Source organism: Berkeleyomyces rouxiae, assembly GCF_048999995.1.
Source record: "Berkeleyomyces rouxiae strain 22BRR77 chromosome Unknown BrBRR77_ptg000012l, whole genome shotgun sequence".
Classification (NCBI taxonomy): Eukaryota; Fungi; Ascomycota; class Sordariomycetes; order Microascales; family Ceratocystidaceae; genus Berkeleyomyces; species Berkeleyomyces rouxiae.
The window spans coordinates 1,613,721-1,636,178 of NW_027396502.1; the positions used below are offsets into that span (position 1 = coordinate 1,613,721).

Below are 22,458 nucleotides of genomic sequence, written 5' to 3' on the forward strand. Positions count from 1 at the left end.
GGATGGTGCTTTTGGGTGACAGGATTTTTTTTCGTTTCATTTCTTGGCTCTTGAGTGAGTGAGTGAGTGGATGTGAGTTGTGAAGTTCGGAGTTGTGCAAGCAAGCGCAAGTGTGCTGGTTATGTAAGGATAGATATTAAGAGAGAGGGTTGGGTTCCCTTGACTTGTCATCTTGCTGCATGTTTCTTCTTTTCTCCATATTTCCAGCTGATTGAACTATCGTTGCTTGTCGGGTTTCTCTAAGAGTTTCTCTAAGGTCTTTCTTGTGCTTTGTGCTACAAGTATACATATGCAGTGTGTGGCCTATCTTTGACCAGACTACTTTTCCGCACACCACAGCGTCCCTTTTCCCCACCGACACTCATCTGCTCATGACTATCGTCAGCGCCCCAACTTGCTACTTCAGCTGGGCTATAACATAACAAATGAATCCTCCGGACCGACCGCTCCCGCGCCGACCGCTTGTATCCCTGGAGTCCACTACTCCCACTCCAACTCTCACGCGAGTTCCTCCACCTACAGCTGCCGCTACCACTGGAACTGGCACTAGCGATTCTCACAGCTCTCGATTTTCCCGGTGGCCCTCCTCGTCTAGTCGCCCACACGCCGCGAGCTCTTCCATTACGTCCTCGCTTCTGTCAAAGTCAGCACCCTCACAACGAGACTGCGTATTACGCCCAGACCTGCCTTGTGAGTCGCCCGCCGCGACTCTGCTCCCCGCTAGCCTGCCAAAGAAGCGCTCAAGCAGCCTGCGTGCCCAGGCGCCGCGACAGCCGCGCGACTCATCGCCGGCCTCGGTGCCCCCTGCCGCCGACGCCGACGCCCGTCCACGTGCCCAGCCGCGATCTAGACGGCGTTTGCCCTCTTCACCAGTGCCGAGTAAAGCCGCCATTAGCGTTTCGCCTGCCACGTCTGCCAATGCCACGGACGTCTACCTCACCACCTGCCCGAAACATCTGCCACCGAGACGCTCGTCGTCACCGTCACCGCCGCCTCAGTCTCCGCTGCCATCTAGACCTCCGCCCCCACGTGGCATAAAAGCACCCGCAGATCCAGATGCGTTCTGCGTAAAGCCGCTGGGCGACGTCGAGGAAATGTGCCACGTGCTCGTCAGCTTCGGAGCAGTGCAGGACCGCCGTGATAGAGACCGGGAACGCAAGACAAGCCGGCCGCTTGTACAACGACCCGTGCGGTTGCGGCGGCGCGGAGATAGCGGTGTGCAGACCACGCCTGTGAGTCATGCTGCAGAACGCAGGCGGTAGTTAGTGGCGATGCTGGTGCTGGAGACGCGGATCATGATAACGACAATGTATATGCATTGAGGGCTGTTTGACTGACTTCTTCAAAAGGTGTGGCGCGAGTGTGGCGCTGTGTCGACTCAAGCGAGTGTGGCGTCTTTGTGACACCACCAGGCCTGCTTTTGTTGGTTATGTAACTAACTCACTACATGATCTTCACGACAAGCACGCTGACACGGCGCCTATTTCCTGAGAGCAGCTTCACAGAGACCCTCTAATTTGGACGGGGCAAAAAGCAACTGGTTTCCATGCGGCTCTTGTATTGTTCGACGCCTTCTTTCTTCTTTTTCTGTCCGGCCTTTTTTGCCAGGCTGGTAAGCCCTGCAAATATGGCCGCTTGCGGACGGCGTTTTAGTCTGTGTTGGTGGTGTTTTGATCTTGGACCACGCTTAAGGCGTTTTGACTATTTTCTAGAGCATGTTCTGCTCGGCTAATATAGGCGCGGAGACAGAAGATTGGCTCATTGTGGTGTCGGTGGCATTTTGTTCTTTAGACAGGACGGTGGCGTTTTTTGCAGCGTTTTGGGTAACTATCCGGGGTGATATGTAGCGTGCGAGCGGCAGGGTCCCCGACATGAGGCACTATGCCGCTATCACTACCGTCAAGTAAAGTGCACAAATGATATATATTCAGAGGTCATATATTCGTGTGCTGAACATTTCGCGGAGTATCGAATAGCTTTCTAGCTTGTTGCGAGATGGCTGCCCACGTCAATTCTAGGCACTTGTTTTGCATCCTCGGTATTCGGGTTACTGTCCCTCATTGCCTGTAGGTCAGGCACCATCCTCCAAACTCTAGGTTGCTGAGTTTCCTAAGCATTGATGATTAGGTCAAAGTTGGACTAGTGAGCAGGTCAATCGCTCGGTCTGGTGGCATAGGCAACATGTGGATTCATCAATACCCTTGGAAATGCCAAGCTACATACATAACTAAAGATGACATGCTGCTGACTCCATATGAACAGTGCTCTAGAGCGCAAATAGTCGAACAGTGACGTTGGTGGCGACTTGCTCGAGACGATGACTTGGAACCTGGTTCGATGGCACTAGCATCATTTTTTAATTAGTCTAGCGAGGAGTATCCACCACGAGGGCCTTTTTGTGCTTGTAGAAGTGCAAAGTGAAAAGACGGTCAAGCAAATGCGTACGTAGAATATATGTGGAAAAGAAGACGAGTGGGCTCCGTGGAATGGTCGGACCAGCAAGCAAGAGAATATGGGCTGACTGGCCATGAAGCCAGAAGCAGTTTTGGACCTTACCTCCCTGCGACTAAGATTAACCCAGAATAATGACCAAACCCTAAGATGGGGTATCTCTTGTCCCTGGTTTTTTTTGTCATTGATTTTCGTAGTCGGTTTTGGCATTCTCTCGGGACATTTGAGGGTTTCTTGCCCCCTTCTCACAAGCTCAAACTCGTCTTAGCTGATTGACAAAGAGGCAAAAAAAGAAAAGTGCCAAAGGTCTCTAAGTCTTTGAGCTCCAGTTCCAAAGTAGAAGTGTATTTGTAGGTAGTTGGTTAGGTACTGGAACTTTGATTTTGCTGATCCGCCAGCTTGGCCAAAGTATACAATCCCAAGTTCCCTTTCTGACCTGGGCGGAGGGTGGGATTTTTTCTTGTATTTTTCTCCTTTTTTAAGAAACACAACTATTTTACATGGTTACCTTTTTTCTGTTGCCTCCCATGAAGAAAATCAGACGAGAAACGTGACATCAAAAAAAAGAAAAGAAAAAAAAGAGAAAATTAAACAGCCAAACAAATGATCCAGGTGAGAGTGTGCTTGTACGCAAGTACCAGTAAGATATGACCCGCCCAAGGGAGCATCTGATGGACTGGCTATCCTATTTCAGCTAGGCTTTCAGGCATTGGAGAACGCACCCAAGCAGCAGCTAGGAAATGCTTGAGAATCTATACGTCACTTGGGATTCTCCCGAGGACCGACAGGACAGGCAAGGGCGTGGCCGCGACATCGCAACGTGGGCTTCTTTCGGGATGTCACGCCAGCTGCAGTTGCTTCCCTGATATTAGTTTCCTTGCTGTGTTTCTATTATACAGGGCTAGTACGGGTACTATGTGGCCAGCTTCGGTCTTTTCGTACTTGCAGCTATGTACGTACATATGTATGTGTGTATGTATGTACACACATGTCCCAGAGCCACTAGATTGGGCGCTAAGCACCGTGATAGCAGGGTCTACTTGGCCTAGGCCCAGGCTTGCTCTTAGATGTGTGCTATGGAGCTGCTTGAATCCAGATGTATGTTTGTACATATCTTGGTTACTCGTAAGAACAAGCAGCATGTTGGTCTGGCCTACAGCTTGTCGTACAGGTGAGAATCCCGCCCCCCCTGCAAGGCAGCTTGACGATAGATTGCTGCATGGATATTGCATGCAGGCTGAAGACTAGAGATCAGACACCTTGGAGAAGGATAGCCGATCGATGTAACCAGGGGTGTTGGTAGTAAAGCCGCAGACTTGAACGTATGACTAGTTAGTTGGCTGTAACTAGTTATACAAAGCTCATGAATTTTATGTCTTGGGCCTTGAGGCTTTGGCCGTCTATTAGGGTTAATATCCACCCGTCAAAGTAGGGAGATTTTACGCCATCATTGGGCTTCCCGAAACTGCTATTCAGACCTTTGTTTCTGCCATCTGCAAGCGGCTATTTAGAGCCAAATAGTCAACGCATGGCCCCAAGAACAAAGCGAGGGCAGGGATATGGGGGCCCCGACACACTGTGGATGCATTCCAGAGCCTCACAACCACCACCAGATATCACCACTGGAATGGAGACTACGGCGCCGTTGCCGTGGTAGCTTTCAGCAGCTCATGTCGCTGGAAGAGCAGAGCAGAGGGCAGGAAGTGCATGTCTAGGGGCAACCAACGTGTGAGAGAATGCTGGTAACTAGTGTCTGCCAGAATATATTCTGCCAATTGGTGCTGGTGGAAGATCTACTTACACGACTGGCCAAGTATGGGGCTTTGTCGTTGTATCCCTCTGGTCTTCCTTGATGACCGACAGCCTGCTGGGTGCCCCAGCCCACGGACAGCCGAGCAGGCAAAGACGTCAAAGGACCCTTCTCCAGCATCTCACCGTTGTTGCTGGGCCGTGGTAGATTGAGGAATGCGTGGGCTGCGTGTTGTTGACTTTGTTGCATCCCTTTGGGTACAGGACATACGATATATTCGGCAGGCAGGACCGTTTCTGGCTGTGCTCAAATGCTCTGGATTTCTCGTTCTCGAACTCTCGTTTTTCTCTGCGTGGCACTTGTCTCCTTGTTGTCCAAGTCCGTCGTTTCCTGTCCTTTTTTTCTTTATTCCCTCGTTAATTTTTACATCTCGGAGTCTTCCCTTCGTTTCCTGATCACCTTCTTTTTCCGTCGTTCGTTACATCTTCCGTCCACCGCCGTGCTTGTCACCAGCTCAGCTGAAGAGCCTTTTTTTTCTCCCGAGATCTCTTGTTTTATTTCTTGTTGCACTTGTTCGTCGTGCCATTGTATTGTTTCTCATCCCACACACGTCTTCAAGGTCTTCGACTACGTCCGTGCCCCTTGTGTTGGACTAAGAGAACACTACAAAGCAACAATAACCACAGCTCAGAATCCCGAAATACGAGCCACCGTTTGCGTAACTGAAGTCGCTCATTGTATCGTAACAGACGAGGCTCTTCCACCAGAACCCGAACAACTTCATCACCAATAAGCAGTCACTCACTATCACCATGGCAATGGCCTCTGGGACTATGAGCGACGCCGACTGGGCATCATCGGGCAACATGCAGTACGAGGAGTATGTCGACTTTTCGCAGGCGTCAGACTTTGGCGACCAAATGTACATTAGCGGGCTGGTCGACAACCCAGACATGGACTATGAGAACAGAGACGCGTCGATTTCACCACTCGAAAGCTTTGTGCCCTGTGCAGTGGCTGACTCGGGAGTCGACATAGGCTTTGGCCCATGGGGGATGATGGCCACCAACACTAGTCTGGCCTGCAGCAGTAGTCCAGCGGCAGCCGAAGCGGAGATTTCCGTCATAGGTCACGGCGTAGGTGGCGGCTTTGGTGCGTTGGCAGGCGGTGACGTCGAGATGGAGGTTGAAGTGACATCCTCGGTCAGCCACCAAGAACAGCAACAACCGCAGCAGCAACAGCAACAGCAGCACTTGGGAGCCAGCAACTTCCCGGCTAGCGCTGTGTCGGCCTCTGATTTGCTGGAGCTTGGGCGAATCACAATCGAGTCTCCGCACCGGCCCCGCATTTCGTCGAGTTCCAATTCCGGCGAAGTGTCTCAGCGAGTCATGCAGCAGCAATATCTCCAGCAATTGCAGCATTTCCAGCAGGAGCAGCAGCAGCAGTTACCACATGTAGCTCCCGTGGTGTCCAGACAAACAACGTTGATGGTTCCTGCAGCTGCGGGTACTGATACCACCACGACGGCTCCTACATCTGGAACTGTGAATCCCACGGCGGGCGTGAATGGATCGCAAGATAGCTACGCTGCAGGCCCGAGCAGTCCTTCGTCCTCTCTGGCCAATCGCAGCGTGGGCGGGCCGACACCGACGACGCTAGGTTCAGCTACAGTTTCACGACGGCTTGACTTTTCCAGGCGCCTCGTCAGTGCTCTAGTGACGCCCATTCGCAAGGCGGCGGGCAAGAGGAGCAAGCACAAGTTAGACACAGCTGGCGGCGAGGCTCAGCAGGCCCCCGGCCAGACTTCGCGCTCAAGCTCGCCGGCGTCGAGCTCTTCTGCCGCGGCTGAAGCTCATCAGCAAGCACGTGATGTGCAGAGCCAGAGCCAGAGCCAGACCCACTTGCAGTTAGAGTACTCGAGATCCCTTGACAACTCCTATGGCCACGCCCCGCCCCACACCAGCACCCACACCCCTGCCCCTGCAGGCGGAAGGAGCTCTGGGCTGCATCCGGCAACTGCTGCAACCCTGTCGAGTTCCTGCAGCACGTCGTCCGCTACTGAGACCTCGACCGCTGAGACTTTGACCCCCGCCAGAAGCCTCCCGTCAGAGGGCCTATCGGGGGCCCCCAGCGCTGGCCCTGAGATTCCCACTGTGACTGTGGCCGTGCCTGTGGCGGGCTTTCCGCCTTCGGCAGTGTCGTTCGTTCCTGCTGCGTCGTCGCCCCTGCTGCACACCCCGTCCCACCAGTCGCTCCGGCCCCAGGGGCACATGGCCCACGCTGTGTCCTATGGCAGCTTGAGAGGCGCCTCGTTTCCCGCCCACGAGCCAGACCAGCCGCTCCAGTCGCCACAGCAGCAGTCCGCCCAGCACCCCCCCGTCCTCGCCAGGCCCCACCCCCCGTCGGCCGTCCACCACCAGAGCTCGGCGCTAGAGCGCAACCCCGCACATCCCTCGCCGTCCATTGAACTCGCTAGCTCTCCTGCAGCTGCAGCGGCCCCAGCCAGCGCTGTCAGAACCACGCTTGCCGCCCTCGATACGCACACGCCCTCGTCTGCAGTCACGCCACCGCTAGATACAGCCGCTAGCTCTGTCTCCCGCCCGCCGTCTCTGCCCACAGATCAGCAGCAACTTCGCGCGAGTATTTCTTCGGGCACCCTCCCTCCTCAAACGCAGCTCCCTCCTCCCGATCTTTCTTCCTATGCACCCTCTCTTGCTCTGCCACCCGCAGCGTCAGCAATAAAAGCCTCCTCGTCTTTCTCGCACAACCCCAACCCCAACCCCAACTCCCGGCCTCGTCTGTCGTCCAGCGTCTCCGTGAGCTCGGGCCTGAACTCAATATCTACCACCTCCTCACCGCCGCTACACCCGCACTCTGCCACTCTCTCGCACCGTCTTGTGCACCATCCCTCGCTCAACTTCTTCCCGCCGTCCACCAACAGCCTTTCGTCACCCGTAGCCCCGGCCTTCTCTGCCGATTCCACCATGACTACCGCGTTGCAAAAGCCCGGCGACTCGTCCCTGGACCCTAGAGTCTCCGCGCCCCCTCCCGCCATGTCGCGCCAAACCACATTTGACGGTAGCCATCCGCTTCTGGACATGGACGCTATTGCTCGCCTGACCACCGAGCCCGTGTACAACACCACAGTCTCCGGCGCTGTGGCCCCTCAGCTTGTCGCCGACCCGTCCACCAACGGCGGGGTCCGCTCTCCCCAGCATGGCATATGGCCCGTGGAAGAAATGGCCAACCCCGTCTACATGTCGCCCGGCGCTGCCCCTGCCAACTTCATCCCGAACCCATCGGGGTTCTTGGACTGCATGCTCGGCGACGCCTACGACAACATCCGCTCTTCTCATGCCTCGCCCTTGAATGAAAACTACACCTTCCAGCAGCCCCAGAGCATCTCTCCCCAGCAGCTTATGAACCACGCTGACCCAAACCGGGACCTGTCCCCCACTGAGCTCCCTCAGTACCCCGCCATGCCCAATGGGGAGCCTATGATGTCCCACATGATGATCGACCCTTCGACTGCTCAGCACTTTAGTCCCCAGAACCTCATGGCTCTTCCCATGCACCAGGGCTTTGTTTCCCCTTCCCAGATCCAGCACCAGCCTATTCCCGATGTCGAGTCTGCCCCAGTCTCTCAGGAGACCCATCGGCGTCGCCAGCCGCGAGCCCCGTCCAGCAGCATGCGCCACATGCGCAGCATGCCCACTCTCCACAACCGCCGTACCCGCCGCAACGGTAGCGAGAGCCCCGGCTCTGGCCCCCGCGGCGCAGCCCCCGCCAACTCACATGGCCGCACCGTGTCCGCCTCGGGCCCCTCTGGCAACGGAAGCATTCGTAAGAAGCGCAGCACCGGCCGCATGCACAACTCCCGCTCTGCCAACGGCAGCCTTGACCTCGGCGCTGCTGGAATTCCCATCAGTGCTAGCACCGGCTCTCTGCATCCTGTGACTCTGACCAGTTCCATGACGACTGGCAGCATTGCTCCTGCCTACACTGTCCCTGCTGGCTCCATTAGCTCCGGCTTCACTAGTCCCACGGGCACCACCTTTGGCAGCCCTATGGACAACACAAACAACAACTGCGGTTCCTTCATCAACAGCAGCGTCGCCCCGACCAACAATGGCACTGCTGGCTCTGTCAGTCCCGGCGAAGGCGGCTTCAACTTCATGAATTTCACTCCTGAAGACAGCCATTTCCTCATGACTGGTGTTGCCCCCAGCGGCAGTAGCAAGACCAAGGCGAAGCGCGATCGTGAAGCAAATGCCCGCAACCAACGCCTCCTCGACATGGTCCGCGATAGCGGATGCAATGTCGAACAGATCAAGAGCCTCATAGAGGATCCCCAAGATACACAGGTGGCCTCTCTTTCCAGCACTGAGCAGCCTGTCAATGCTGCGTAGATGTGACGTCGTGAAACCCAAGACGCAGACACATCCATACTTAATTTTCTTCCTCTTATCCTTGTTTCTAATACCTGGACTGGTCCTTGTTGTTGTTTCCTCTCTGTTTTCCTACTTTGTTCTCTTCAGCGGCGAAGCCAAAATTTTGTTGGTATTTGCATGGTTTGCGTGGCGTTGGCGAGAGCATTCCGGCCTCTCTTTGATCTTTCCTATGTTACTCTTTGCGTTTTCTTTCCATCTTGTTCAGCGAAGCTACTTCGCCGAATCGCCCATTTTGCAATGGCCTTGTATCTTCTTTCCTTTGTATTATCTTCAACCCAGTTCCCATTTCAGAGTGTATCTTGATACCTCGTGAGCGGTTTCATGGCCTTGATACCTAGTATTCTCTACTTGTTGTGTCATTCTCATGTTACATGGTTTCTGTTTTTTTTTTGTTAGTTACGTGTACGAAATACTGCATCGTCTTCTACTTTTAGTTGTCTAACCAAGCTTTATATAACTACACGTATTTCAGTTCTCTGCGACTCTCATGCTCTAGTAATGCTACTCCTCTAGATTTATCATTGGCTTGTGTTTTCCGTTCGTGAAAAGTGAACCTAGATCTTAACTTCCTCAAAACCGTATTTTCTTTTTTTTTCAAAAAACACCATCAAACCTCATCTTGGAATCATGACTTTCACCACATGAAATACCCTCTACGGCTATCTGCGTGAAATTTGGAACTCCGTTGTGTTTTTCTACAAAAACACCAACCAGCCAAACTCCTCATCTCACGATACTTAAAAAAGTCTCTAGTTTCCCGGGCACCTCTCACAAGTCCCTTAACATCATGTAGTGACGCAGGGAGAGCTCATCTTTTAGGTCCCAACTATAGCAAGCTCACCTTGTTCCTGGACCAAGTCTGCGGCCATGATTATACCGCGATTACCTACCACGCCTATTCCGTTGTTCGTTCCTTATTCATCCTCGAAGCTCTAAAATAGAAAGGGGTATCTTGACTGACACGTTGCCTACGCCCAGTTTTGCTTGGCGCCTGTGTGTTGTCCTCGAGGTCCGGCCGCGCAGTTTTCTTTTGTTTTTTCTTTGTGCGAAAGGGGTCGGAAGACTCTTTCTCTCTATCCCGAGCCTCCCGCATTGCCCGCCGTCTTGGGCCAGCACAATGGGCGAGACGGCCGCAACCGGCCCAACCGCCAAGATCAGCAATCATGCGCCATGCTTCCTCCTTCTTCCATCATCTTTAGAGAGAGCAACTAAGTCAACCAAGACTTGTACATGCCGGTGCTAAAAATTCTTTGTCTTGGTGTTTTAAGAGATCTTCCGGTCGTGGCTGGTGGTCACAGGATCTTTCCCTTTGACAAGCCTTTTGATCTTGACCTTGTTTTTTAACCTTCTTTTTTTACTAGTTGTGAAGATTTTTTTTTCCGGAAGTATACTAGAATGAGAATCCGTGGGATGAAGATTGTGATGAATTTCGCTAGGTCTCCCGTGTGTGAGAAGAAGAAAAAAGGGAAGTGAATGTGCCTGGGAATCGCCGGATTTGCATTATTCTATGGATTGCTACTGGGTATTTTCTTCATGTCTCATAGCCCCACGCTAGGGCTGTGCTAGGACTGTCTTCCTAGTTCCGCCGACCAGCACAAGGCGCAACTTTGGGCGCACACACATGCTCTCACTTACTTACCCCCACCCGCCACCGCAGCCGCATGGCTACTACCGCCGCCGCCGCCGCCGCCGCTGCCGGCATCCTTGTGCACTGTCTGCTGCTGGCCCGTCTTGACGCGGCGCTTGACAGGCTGGTAAAAGTCGTTAAAGTTCATCGCTACGCCGAGGAAGCGCATGTCGACGTCAGGCTGGTACGCCAGGTCGCCGAGCAGGATCTGCAGACGGCTCTTGAAGTACAGTCCGAGGTGGCGCAGGCGGTCCTGCAGCACGGGGAACTCGGAGGCCGGGCCGTTGGCGTCGCCTATGTCGTCGCCGTCAACTCCGCCGCCGCCGCTGCTGCTGCTAGTGCGCACGCCAAGCTCCTGGTGCCGCGAGAAGCTCGACACGCTCCAGCTGTACAGCCCGTCAACCGAGTCGCGAAAGGTCAGCATGCCCTTGAGGATGTCGTTGAGCTGCGCCGTGTACGTGGTGCGGTCGGCGTCAGCGGCAGCAGCGGCGGCGGCTGACGCTCCGGCGGCTCCGGCAGCATCGCTGCTGTGGTGCTTGCTACGGTTGGCACCCAGTAGGCCCTTGTGCGTAATGTCATTGAGGTACTGGGTGTGTGCGTTGATCAGGTCGTCGAGCGTGGCGCCGTCGCAGTGGATCTTGCGCTGCAGCTCGTCCCACGACGACTCAATCACCTCGAACAAAAAGTAGTACTGCAGCTGGCCAACAAAGTGTATCATCTCGGCTAGCACGCCCTGCGTTGACTTCCACGTCTGGTTGACTGTCGGGTCGGCACTCTGTAGTACGCCGCGCGCGCCCGTCATGCACTTGCGCCAGGTAGTGGCCAGAGCAAACTCGACGCGCTTGATGCGCCACAGCAGATTGAATACTTTGAGGTATTGGCGCAGTCCCCATTCGGTCACCACTACATCTACGGGCGCGTCAATCTTGTAGTCGAGCGTGAAGCAATCCCACCCAATGTCGCCGTGGAAGCGCTGCAGCATGTGAGCGTCCAGCCGCCGCAGTACCTCGGGATTGTCGTACTGGGCATTGGAACCCTTGATGGCGTGGTCCAGCTGGGCAGTGACGGTGTGGCGGTAGAGAATATTGGCTGGTCTGTCTAGATTGGGCGCCAGAGACTCCATAAGCAGAGCGGTAAAGTCACCCTGGCCAAGCAGCATGTAATCTTTTAGGGCCTGTAAATGCATGAAAATCTTGAACTTGTGGTCCATGAGATCAATCAACTGTTTCATAGTGGTCTTGTAAGCTTCGTCAATCCACGCCTCTAGCTTTTCTGTCTCTCCATAGCGCAGCTCACGCGAGGCAGCTTTGGAGTAGGCCTCAACCCACTGCGAATCTCCGCAGCTGTGGCGAATGAAATTTAACGATTTTCCAATGAGAAACATCTTCTCGGCAAAGGGTCGTGTGATGATGCTCGGAATCATGCCCTCGACCATTTCGTACTTGGTCTCCCAGATGCTTGTGCCGCCCGATTTGTTCCGGTCTGCGGCTGCCGGCTTCTGGGTCTGCTCCTTGACAAAGAACTCGAGATATGGGTCTGAAAGCTCGCCGTCGTAAATCCAGTGCCGCAGGATGTCGTAAAAGGGCTTGGTGAAGTTGACAAGCAGCCGCTCAGCAAACGCGGCGACTGTCGGGTCGCCGTGGGCTGACGAAAAGTTGTGAATCAGCGTAATCAGCTCGCCGCCGTGCTTTGTAGTCGACTCCTCGGCAATGACGCTCAACAGCCGCAGGCCCATGGTGGCCTCGCGTGTCCAGATGACACAGCGCTTGAGCGTAACGCCGGCCTTGCCGATGCCCCCACGCGGTGCTGCCTCGTCAAGTGAAGACAGCGCACGGCGGATTTGGCCCTCGAGTGTAGCAATGAGACTGAGATACGAGCGCAGCTCTGTTGCAATCGCCGCTCTGATGCTCTGCTGGAGCAGGCCTGGCGCAGGCGTGTTGACAAAATCGTCGAGTTTGCGGTAGAGAAGCGAGGGCTCGGCCAGCGTGTTGAGCAGCGAAACCAGTGGTGGCGGCAGTGTTGGCGGGATTTTCAAGATATTGTCTTGAGTGATGGGCTGTGTTTCTGAGGGCACGCCTTGTAGTGTGAATGGCAGGTCTCGCAGGATGGCCACTTCGCTCGGCACGATTTCCGAGTAATTGCCGGCCAGCAGAAGCGACTTGAGCGCCACATCTCGCCGTAGAGGCTCTGGCTCTGTCGGTGTTCTCTGTGCGTCCGCTGCCTTCTTGGCTGCCTCTCTCTGGGCCTGCTTCTTGGCTGCGGCTTGGGCCTGGGCTAGTTGCGCCTCCTGGGCGGCTACGTATGCGGCCTGAGCCTGGGCCTGAGCCTGGGCTTGTGCATCTTCCTCTGTCCTCAGCAACGGCGAGGCATTGGCAGATCGGTCCTTGTCCTGGCGGCGGAGGGCGTCTCGGACGTTCAGCGGGGGCGGCCGCGGTGTTATGGGTACAGGCTCGTTTGGGTCTGGAGAGTCGGAGAGCTGGAAAAGGAGGTAGAGAATAGCCCACTTTTGGTTAAGCACTGGGAGAGAGAGCAGGCGCGTGTAGAGATTGGAGAAGCGCAGGGCCTGGCTTGGATTTGTCTGGATCAGCTTGCGCTTGATCAGATCGGAGGCATGGTTGACGTCGCCAAGCGGCGCCGAAGCAGCGGGACTAGAGCCGGCGTTAGTTGAGACGAGCGCAGCACAAACGGCGTCCAGCCGCGGGGCCGCGGCTCACACACCTCGAGAGAATGGTCTTGGTGACATTGAAGCAGTGGTCGTGGCGCTGCTGGGCACTGGCCTCGTCCTCGTCGGGATCGTTGGGGATAAGATGCGACACCAGGCGGTCAATGGCGTTGGTGATGCGCAACTCGGTCTTGTTGTCGGCCATTCTGAAAGCGCATGTGGCGGCCGGCGCGGGCAGATCGGAGTGGCGTCGGGACTTGGAGACGGAAGCGGAAGCGGAAGCGATTCTGGCGGCGCGGGAGCAGGCCGGCGAAGCTGTGGTGGACGCGTTGGGGCCAGGCGTAGTACAGGCCGAAAGAAAGGGTTAGGGATCGGCACCAGGCTTGTGAGTTTTTCGCACAGGCTTTGGCCGAGCTGCAAGGCTGCTAGCGCAAGGCTGCCACAGTGGGGCGCCAAATGGGATACGAGCCGGGTGCGAAAGTGCAGGGCCTGCCCAGAGAGGGTACTGGTACCTGCAGCAGCACGATATTTTGCGTGGGCGGTTGTGTACCGGTACCTTGCCTAGTGCTCTCAACCGACACTACCAGCGACCAGCGCAGCTTGAACGGCATCATCAGTTGGGTTGCCCTCTGATAGCTGCTGTTTTTTTTTTTTTTTTTTAAATTCTGCTTCGCTTCCTGTGGCCTTCCTACCTCGCGCCCTTCTTTCCCTCTTTAAGAGACCCGCTCTATGTCCGACTCCGCCCGTCCGCCCGTCCGCGCCTTCCCTCGCTGCCCGCTCGACTGCCCGCTGGACTGCCCGCTGGACTGCCCGCCCGTGCAGTCCCGCCCTCGACTTTCCGCGTCGCCTTGCGCCTCGGCCTCTTCCCGCCATCTACCCGCTTTCCATCGCGCCCTCGGCCCCAGATGCCCGACATCGATCCCGCGGCTCTGAGTCGCCCTCTCGGCGGCTCGGCGACGCCAACTCTCGGCTCCAAGCCACTGCCCAGCGTCTCGCTGCACAAAGTCAAGACCAATCCGCTGGTGCCGCCTCGCATTGATCTCGAACCTCTCTATGTGGCGCTTCGCAACGCCATATCCGCCGCGCAATGGAAGGCCTACAAGGACGCCATTGGCAAGTTCTTGATCGGTAAGCCCCGCCCCTCTGCTTCTCCGCCGGTCGCCGGACCGCCAGACTCCCCGGCTGTCTCCCGTGGCGCTTGCTCCGAATCTAACCGCTGCTAGGCCACATGAGCGTCAGCGAGCTCAATTCCATCCTCAATCCGATCTTGACCTCGGCGAACGGCGAAAAGGAACACCTGCACAACCGCCTGATCGCCGCGATCTACGGCAATGTGACCCGCGAGATGCCCGACGCTGGGCTTGCGCCGTGGGTTAGCGCCAATGACAAGCCCGTTGTGTCTGCGCCCTCGAAGCCCTCGTCGAGCGATGCCGCCGAGCGCTGGCTCAAGGGCGAAGTCATGCATCTGCCGAACCGCGATCGCAGGCGGATCAAGCAGCTTGCCCATGTCGATGTATGTTTATGCCGGCCCTATACCGTTGCCGCCTTTCTCGCCTCGCCTCGTGCGCCGCTGCGATATGCCTGCTAACCATGGCTTCCAGATACCTTACGATCCATTTGAGAGCATTGCCAATGTCTTTGCCGAAGCTCACCGCCGGCCGACGCGCAATGTCGAGACCACCACGACCGGCGGTGCGGGCATGGAAATGAGTGCGTTAATCCGCCGCTGCCCTGCGACTTCCACCTTCTGCTGCTAACCCTCCGCGTTCTACTAGACCTTGGCAACGAAGCCCGAAAACGATTTGCCGCCCCGCTCGCTGTCGAGTCTGGCGAGTTCCCCGACGCCTCGACGATCGAAAGCCGCATGCTCCCTATATGTTATCAGGCCGGCCTCCAGTCTGGCCACAGCGTAGACTCTGTCAACCTCATGGTCAACGCCACCGACAGCTTCATCAAGTCCCTGATCGCCACCGTCCTGTCGCGCACACGCAGCAACGGCCCCGGCGAAGGCAGCAGCACCGGCTTCGGCCTCGGCACCAACTGGATCCAGACGCGCAGCTACAAGCGCAAGCTGCACCGCGAGGAAGAGTCCGCCATCCGCGGCGAGCTGCTGCGCGACAAGAGCGGCCTCCTGCCCATCGAGGCGCGCGCCGCAAGCGACCGCGAACCGCTGAGCATGGCTGACCTGCGGCTGTCGCTTGACCTAGGCGACACCGGCCTGTCCAATTTCCCGGCTGTATCAACGTCTATCACCAATGGCTACCGAGACGGCGAGCTAGCCCATTACAATGAGTACACCCTTCTGCCCTCCGCCTCAGCAATCTACCAAAACTCGCCACGCACGGATGAAGTAGAGATTCACACCACCAACCACTCGTTCACATCGTCATTCGGCCAACAATCAGCAGCTCCGCACTCACAACCACAACCACAACAACAACTACTACCACCACCCCCACCACCCCCGCCCCCACCGCTCGACGACCCCATGGACATCGACGTGGAAATCACATGGGAAGGTGCAGATTGTCTCGACGAGGTCGACTCTCTCCTTGACGCCTGTCTCGCCGGGCCCTTGTAGACACTCTGCCCGCCAGGCCCAAGTATACACTTCTACTCCACTCGCTCAACCTCGCCCGCTGCCCACTCCCAGGCACCGCCACCACTGCACCCCGCGCGCCTGCCAGCGCGCTCCTCCCTGCCCCTCGCCCCCAATGCCCCGTCGCACGCACACACGCGCGCACGCCAATGTGTACCCGTGATCCACACGCACCCCGCCGCAGCCAGCGCCCAATCGCCCAAGATCCCAAGACCTACACGGCACTCCACCTCCTTCTTTTACCGGCCGGGAGCTACCCGGGAGCCAACCCCCCCGGCCCGCCCACCGCTTTGCGTGTCTTGGCGCGTCGACATGCAAGCCACGCCCACAAAGCCCAGGCAGGCCGGGGGTTTGGGGTTTAGGGGGAGGCACTCAGTGCATCCCGCGCACAGCGCCGATTATCCCGCGCGCGCCTTGCTGTGCTTCGCGTCGTTTTTCACGCCGCTTTCAAGCCTGGGCATGGACATGGGCAAGTATGTCGTCTGCGCTGCGCCGCGTCGACCGTACCATACGCGCGCGCGGGCACCGGATTTGCTTGCGGATCACTTCGGGGCGGGGCTCTCGAGGTTTCGTTCCATCCCTCCCTTCTTCCATCTCGGTGTCATAGCCATGCTTTCTATCAGTATGAGTTTACATGGTCCATTATGTCTACCTCTTTCTCTCTCTCTCTCTTTGTTTTTTTCTTTTCTTCTTGCACTTCTTTAGCCTCTGTCTTTTTTCTTTTTTTTTGGATTGTATCTGCTCGCTGGTGTTCATGTAGTCCCAGCATCTCATTCTGTATCTGTATCCAAGTACTTCTTCAAGGCCTGTTCTTATATTGTTTGTTGGGGGGGGGTGCGGGGCGGGGGATCTCATTTTATACTTGTTTCTTCTTTGTTTTTTTGTTTGTTTCGTGGGGTACGTTGAACTCTTATCACGGCGTTCTTTTCTTTTTTTCTTCTTCCTTCTCTCTTCTTGTCTATTTCTTCCGCTCATCCTATTCTTCTAGGCTTTCAATACCCTGAATTTACTCTTTTTTTATTTCTTTCTTCGCTTTTCTGTTTGTTTTTTTTTTCTTTTTTCTTTTTCACTCACCACTCTTTAGACTGACCTGCATTGAAGTCGACTTTATAAATATTCTAGTTACACTAAAATATCCATATGCATCTTCTACGAACCTCCATCTACGTGCAGTTTATCCACTTCACTCACTTACACCTCCTTAAATGCTTAAAAAACAACACGATGCTCAAAGACCATGCAAGTGGTTGTTATTTTGTGAAGCAGTAAATCCAGAAATTTCGGTAAATAGCCGAAGAAAAAAAAAGTCAATTTCCTTCCTAGCAAAAGGGGGGATGGAAAAAGAAAGGGAGGGAGGGTCTCTGCAATAACCCTTGGCGAACTATCTGATGGAACAAACAAGACAAACATTGTGCGCTCTGCATGATGCACAAAACAAATATAAGCAAAAGATTCCAGTAAGAACAGGAAACGCAGACGAAACAGAAGAAGCTGGAAGTCGAGCAAGATTTTGTCGATAAACAGGAGAAAAAAGACTTTGAAGAAGAAAAAAAAAAAGCAAAGCAAAAGCCACCACCAGATAATTCCGTTTCCCAAGTCCATTCCCAATAAAAAAAAAGGCCAACAGGATGTCTAAACAAGACCATCCTCTCCTCCAATGGCACCCCGCTCAAGTAAAAAGAAAAAAAAGAACACATGTAAAACAAAGAAATAGCCTAAAAAGGATAATGGGAAACCAGGCCAGATATTCTCCCAATTCCGTCTGGTGCTGTGAACCGTTTTGTATGTCGAGATGGAATGAAGAATCGAGGGTGAAGATAAGAAGGAAACCGTGGCCGATGGTGGTTGGCTGTGTCAATTCCACCATGGTAAAATAATCAGAGACGAAAGAAAAACAAGCGTTGGCCTAAACCACATCTTCTTTCAGGAACAGATGTGGATCATCACCGAGGTTAGAGAAGAATCAGGCTTACACCATATCGCCAACAACCAAGACTACCAGATTGCTTGCTTAGACATCCATCATCTCTGTATCCTCGCCCTGGCACATCTTGGCAGTCTGGAGAGAAGGACCCCATCTACCTTCATAAATAGTGGCAGGCATGCGTCGCCGCTCACTCACCCAGCGCATCGCCTCCCAGTTCAGAATCTGTTCAACGGTAGGACGGCTAGCAGGGTTGGGGCTGATCATGGCAGCAGCAAGATAATCCAGAGAAAACATGTCCTCTTCATTAACCATAAAGCTAGGAGGCTCTTCCAAAGCTGGGAAATCGGTCGGGCCAAAGTCAGGAACACCGGTCGAGACAGGCTCTCCATCGTTACTAGCCACTGAGAAGCGGGAAGGAGAGGGCTCAAGACAGCTGAGATCCGTGGCAGTCGACGCTTGTGAAAGATCATTAACCGATCCAAACGTCAAGCTCGGGACATCAGAAAGGTCACCAGAGCGAAGAGCCACCCACGTAGGCCCATTTTCAGGAAGCACAACGTTGCAAGCCATCTCGATCATAATAATACCGAGAGAGAACACATCGGCTGGCTTATCAAACTTGCCTTCCAGGATTTCGGGTCCAATGTACTCGCGATCGCCTTCCGAGTTGATCGACTTCTCCACCGGCCAAGCAGCAGCCAGGCCAAAATCACCAATCTTGATGACACCCTGGTGAGTGATAAATATGTTGGCTGGCTTCAGGTCGAGATGGATGAATCCAGCGGTATGAATTTCTTGGAGGCCCTTGAAAACAATTAGCATCAATGCGAATGTAAAGCTTTTGAGAAAATATAACAAGACTTACCAGTACAAGGTCATGGAGAACCTTCCAGATACGGAAATCATCAAGGCGGCCCTGGCGTCCAATAGACGCCAAGAACTTGTCTAATGTTCCATTATCACAGTACTCTGACTGGATGTACAGATGACCCTCCACCTCCCAGCTGTCAATGTAGCGCACAATATGCGAGGTATGAGTAAGTTGAGAGAGGATTCGTGCTTCGCGTAACTTGATTTCGCGGTCACGGGTGCCGTGGTAAGGGTGCCGTGTCTTTTTGACAGCGAATGCAGAGCCAGGTGGAGGTGGGCGAGGAGTAGAGCGGAATAACGAAGATCTGAAGTTGGGAGTGCTGACAGGTGTTGTGCTATCCTCCTTGGGATACGCGACCCGATAGACGGTAGAAAACTCGCCGGTGCCGATGGGATCAACACGGCCAAATCGCTTTGCAAGGTCATCGTCTAACTCCATACGGTTTATGCGCTGGCCTGGGTTCACTGGAGTCACGACACGATGGCTGCGCATACCGGTAGTGGGCGTCGCAGGTGTCTCGGCATTTAGATTCGCTGAAGACTTGGACAGAGTGAGACGAGTGCCATCTGGGCCAATACTAGTCTCGCGAGGAGTGCGGGGTACGTCCAGAAAGCCAGCTGAGGGGCTTGAAAGCTTGAGAGCAGTCAGGCGACTCTTGCGTCTGGTGAGTGGACTTCCATTGACTTCTCCGTTAATCTCACTAGACACTTGTCGGGTAAACTTGCGTGTCGCGGAAAACGGGTTGCTATATCTGTTGGCACTTGGGCTATCCTGCGGGTTTACGTTCGTGGCAGGAGTGGCAGGGTTTCGAGAAGGCGTAGGGGGAAGGTCTAAATCGCGACTACCAATATCGCTATCGGGCGTGCTTGTACCTGTCTTACTTGCGGCAGTCTGTCTTTCATCAGTGTCAAGGTCCAATACACTGCCTCGGCGAGAATGGCGAGAGAGACGTTGGAAAAGGCCTAGTCCTCGAGGGTTCGGGGTCCCAAAGTTGATACTGCTGGTATCGCCAAAAAGCGAATCATTAGAAAGCGGAGTGCCAGGTTCAGTACCAAAACTGAGGCGGCCACTTTTCTTAAGCGCACTGCCTGGAGGTGGGGGGTATGTCGCATAACCATGGGTCTGTTTCTTGCAGGGTGTATCAGGGACAATCATTTTGCGGTCGTCTTCCGGATTTCTGTTGACCTTAGAAATCAAGCTGGTAGACATAAAACTGCGTGGTTTACCTCGAAGAGGGTTCTGATTTGGTGTGGCCATAATGGGTGTTTGAGTGTGGTTTCTGGGAGTCATAGATATTGGGTTTGGTGGAGGGGCCATCGGGTTCGTCAAGCCGTATGGAACGGACTTGCTGAAGCTCAAGCCGGGGATCTTGGTCTTGGGAGGCACAAATGGTTCTGGGAATGCGGTTGGAGAACCATCAAGCAGGTGCCCACCAGATTCTGATGGTTTGAGAGAGCGTGAGAGGGGATGGCGCTGTGGCCGATCGAGTGTTGTTGAGGGAGGTAGCATCACGTTTGGTGAGAAATGGGGATCCTGAGGGGGGACAAACTGATCCATAGAGAGTCGTGGTCGTGTTCTCGAGACAGGGGTAGAGAAGTCACCTCCCATTTGCGATAATTGTTGTGCTCCCGCCCGGCGTCCCCAGGATGTTCGTTCGCGCAAAGTTGAGCGACGAAGGGAGCTACGCTGTCGCGCTGTTGGATTGGGTGAGGCAACTGGCTCGCGCGGGGGAGGCATGGCCAGTGAGCTAAGTTCGTAGTTGGTTTTACTCGACTCTTCGTGAATGTCGAATCCGGAGGTTCTATTCGGCGTACTTGAACCGCCAAAGATGTTATCATTCGCGGTTATATTGTTTATGGGACTGCTGTTGGCAATTCCATGTAAACTGCGCCGTTTAGCCACAGGGCTGCCAACATTTCCTGAGTCAATATCCATTTGGTCGCTTCGTTTTTGTCCAACTGATAGTCCGGGAATCAACTCGACACCTGGGTGAAGGGTTTTCAGCAAATTGGAGGAATTTCCTGTAACGTCTAGATGAAAACTGTGACGTGTGATTTTATCAGTGTTACTGGTAGCGGTTAGCGGACTAGCAGGTGCCGTAGCGGGCGCGTTTTCCTGTCCAGGGGAGTCGAATCCAGCGAAAGTTGGTAGTACTAGATTGTCTGATTGTGATGATTCACTCAGACCCAGTGCACGTCTTGGGGGGAAGGGCGATTTGGGAGAGGCTCGTGGCTTTGAAATGACGCGGGATGGCGACGCCTTGAGTCCTCTATTTGAGCGCGTAGAACGTAGCGATAATTTTAGGCTGTTTCGAAGGGGCGTTGAGTCGAAAGCATCTGGCTGCAGACAGGCGACGTTGGATAGAGGAAATAGACGCGTCGGTGATTTGTTGATTTTTCTTGTGGGAGATCCGGAGGGCGTGGTCGATGTGGGAGGGTCAAATCGGGTTGAAGCAGTGGTCGAAGGTCCAGGAGTGCCTGTGGAATCACAAGATGGGGTTTCAGGCGAGGCTAATGCTGATTTTTTGGCTGGAGTATAGCGTCGGCAGGGCGACTGAGGACTAGCAGAGGCTGAGTTGCTGGCAGAATCAATGGTTGCTGTGGCGGGGGGCGAATTGAACTTGGAGGGCGACCGTGATAACGAGCGTCGGAGACTATGCACGGCGGAAGACATGTCAACATGAGGGGGGTGTGTAGGAGAGGGAAGAGTCAAGGTCCCTCCGCCATTGGTAAATGACATTGTGATGATTTTTTTTCGTTGTTGTGATTATGAGGATAGTGGGCGAGAAATAACGTCGAAAAAAGGAAGAATAAATCAAAGCGTAATCAACCAAGAAAAATGTTTGAAGATGTGACGAGGGGCCAGCAAAAGAATGATGTACGGCCAGCGATGACAAAAAATGAATAAAAAGCCAACAAAAAATGAATCAAGAAAAAAAGAGGCGCGAGCATAAAAAAAAGGATGGTGAGAACTATCGTATGGCGACGAAATGCAAGGGGCCGACGATGGTTAAGAAGACTTCGAGATGAGGAAGGCCTAAAAAAAGCTAAGACGCAGGTGTCTGTTGGTAAAAACGAAGTTGTAGAGAGGGATGCCGCGGTACGAGAGAGAAAGAGAGGAAAAGAGAGATGGACGCAAACGACAGGCAAAGTTGGCTCGAAGTTCAAAAGGGAGGGAATGCGAGAAGCCCAAGGAGCTGTTCAAGGGAAGAAGCCAAGTGGAGTTGGTTTGAGTGGGTGGGTGGTGGTCACAGCACAGGGCACAAGATGAGGGAAGAGAGAGCGCGAGAAAAAAACAAGGAAGTTTAATGTGTGGGAGACAACAGCACGACCTACTTTGTACCAAATATTCTGGATGCAGGATCTTGGGACCCCGGTCGAGGGTTGTGGGCTCTCGATGTCGGGAGTTCTGGGCGGAGATCTTTAATACAAGTGAGTGCCTGCGCCTGTGCTTGTGCATGTGCTTGTGCTTGTGCAGAAAAGGACAGGACCCAGTGCCAATGCCAGCCTACAGCAAAGGTGCATGGATGGAATACTTAGAGCGGGTACTGGCGTCGAAGTTGTTGTGCGAGCGGGAGAAGCGCCTCGCTTTGGATTTGTTGTTGTGTTGTTCTATTTGGGCTGTTATGAGGGAACCGGAATAGCTAAAAGGGGATGCACACAAGGCTAAGGCTGCGTCGGTCCAGACGGCGCATCACGAGGCTGAATCCGAGACGACAAAGGGGAGGTCGCTACACACAAAGCAAAAACTACTAGTGGCCGAAGAAAGGTGCGAAAGTAGGCGGCAAAAGCACAAGGCAAAATGACAATGATGAAGGAGTGCGGATGCGTGGATGCTGCGTTCTGGCTGAAGATGAAGTCGAGCCAGAAGCCACAGCCATAAGAAGAGATTTTGAAGGTCAAGGTGGGTTGGGCAAGAACGAGTCACACACAAGCCACCACCGACAGATGGAACATGGCAGAATTCAGAGCAAAAGCCGCAATGATGATTGGCTGTTCTGAGCTTGTAGAACTAGGCAAGAAGCTGTAACTAGTCAATATTTACTGAGACGAGTAGTTGTCGGTAGGCAGATGTCTCGAGGCAAGAGCCAGAGTGAGAGATGGCTTAGGGAAGGAGACAC

The 22,458-nt window shown here is 54.3% G+C and overlaps 5 protein-coding genes across 5 annotated transcripts; 3 read left to right on the forward strand and 2 right to left on the reverse strand.

The window, feature by feature from the left end:
• Window positions 1-425: 425 nt before the first annotated feature.
• BROUX77_007767 (uncharacterized protein) lies at window positions 426-1,262 on the forward strand (the record flags this gene model as incomplete). The annotated part of the gene is made up of 1 exon (XM_073752897.1): window positions 426-1,262. The coding sequence occupies one exon, from the start codon at window positions 426-428 to the stop codon at window positions 1,260-1,262; it is 837 nt and encodes a 278-aa protein (XP_073602060.1).
• Window positions 1,263-5,034: 3,772 nt separating this feature from the next.
• BROUX77_007768 (uncharacterized protein) lies at window positions 5,035-8,610 on the forward strand (the record flags this gene model as incomplete). Its single annotated transcript, XM_073752898.1, has 1 exon — window positions 5,035-8,610. The coding sequence occupies one exon, from the start codon at window positions 5,035-5,037 to the stop codon at window positions 8,608-8,610; it is 3,576 nt and encodes a 1,191-aa protein (XP_073602061.1).
• A 1,673-nt stretch (window positions 8,611-10,283) lies between these two features.
• On the reverse strand, window positions 10,284-13,146 carry BROUX77_007769 (uncharacterized protein; the record flags this gene model as incomplete). Its single annotated transcript, XM_073752899.1, has 2 exons — window positions 10,284-12,927; window positions 12,998-13,146. 2 exons carry the CDS (start codon window positions 13,144-13,146, stop codon window positions 10,284-10,286), a joined length of 2,793 nt encoding a protein of 930 aa, XP_073602062.1.
• Window positions 13,147-13,846: 700 nt separating this feature from the next.
• Window positions 13,847-15,522, forward strand: BROUX77_007770 (uncharacterized protein; the record flags this gene model as incomplete). Its single annotated transcript, XM_073752900.1, has 4 exons — window positions 13,847-14,069; window positions 14,165-14,454; window positions 14,543-14,651; window positions 14,717-15,522. 4 exons carry the CDS (start codon window positions 13,847-13,849, stop codon window positions 15,520-15,522), a joined length of 1,428 nt encoding a protein of 475 aa, XP_073602063.1.
• A 2,029-nt stretch (window positions 15,523-17,551) lies between these two features.
• BROUX77_007771 (uncharacterized protein) lies at window positions 17,552-21,077 on the reverse strand (the record flags this gene model as incomplete). The annotated part of the gene is made up of 2 exons (XM_073752901.1): window positions 17,552-18,271; window positions 18,333-21,077. The coding sequence occupies 2 exons, from the start codon at window positions 21,075-21,077 to the stop codon at window positions 17,552-17,554; spliced, it is 3,465 nt and encodes a 1,154-aa protein (XP_073602064.1).
• Between the last annotated feature and the right edge of the window lie 1,381 nt (window positions 21,078-22,458).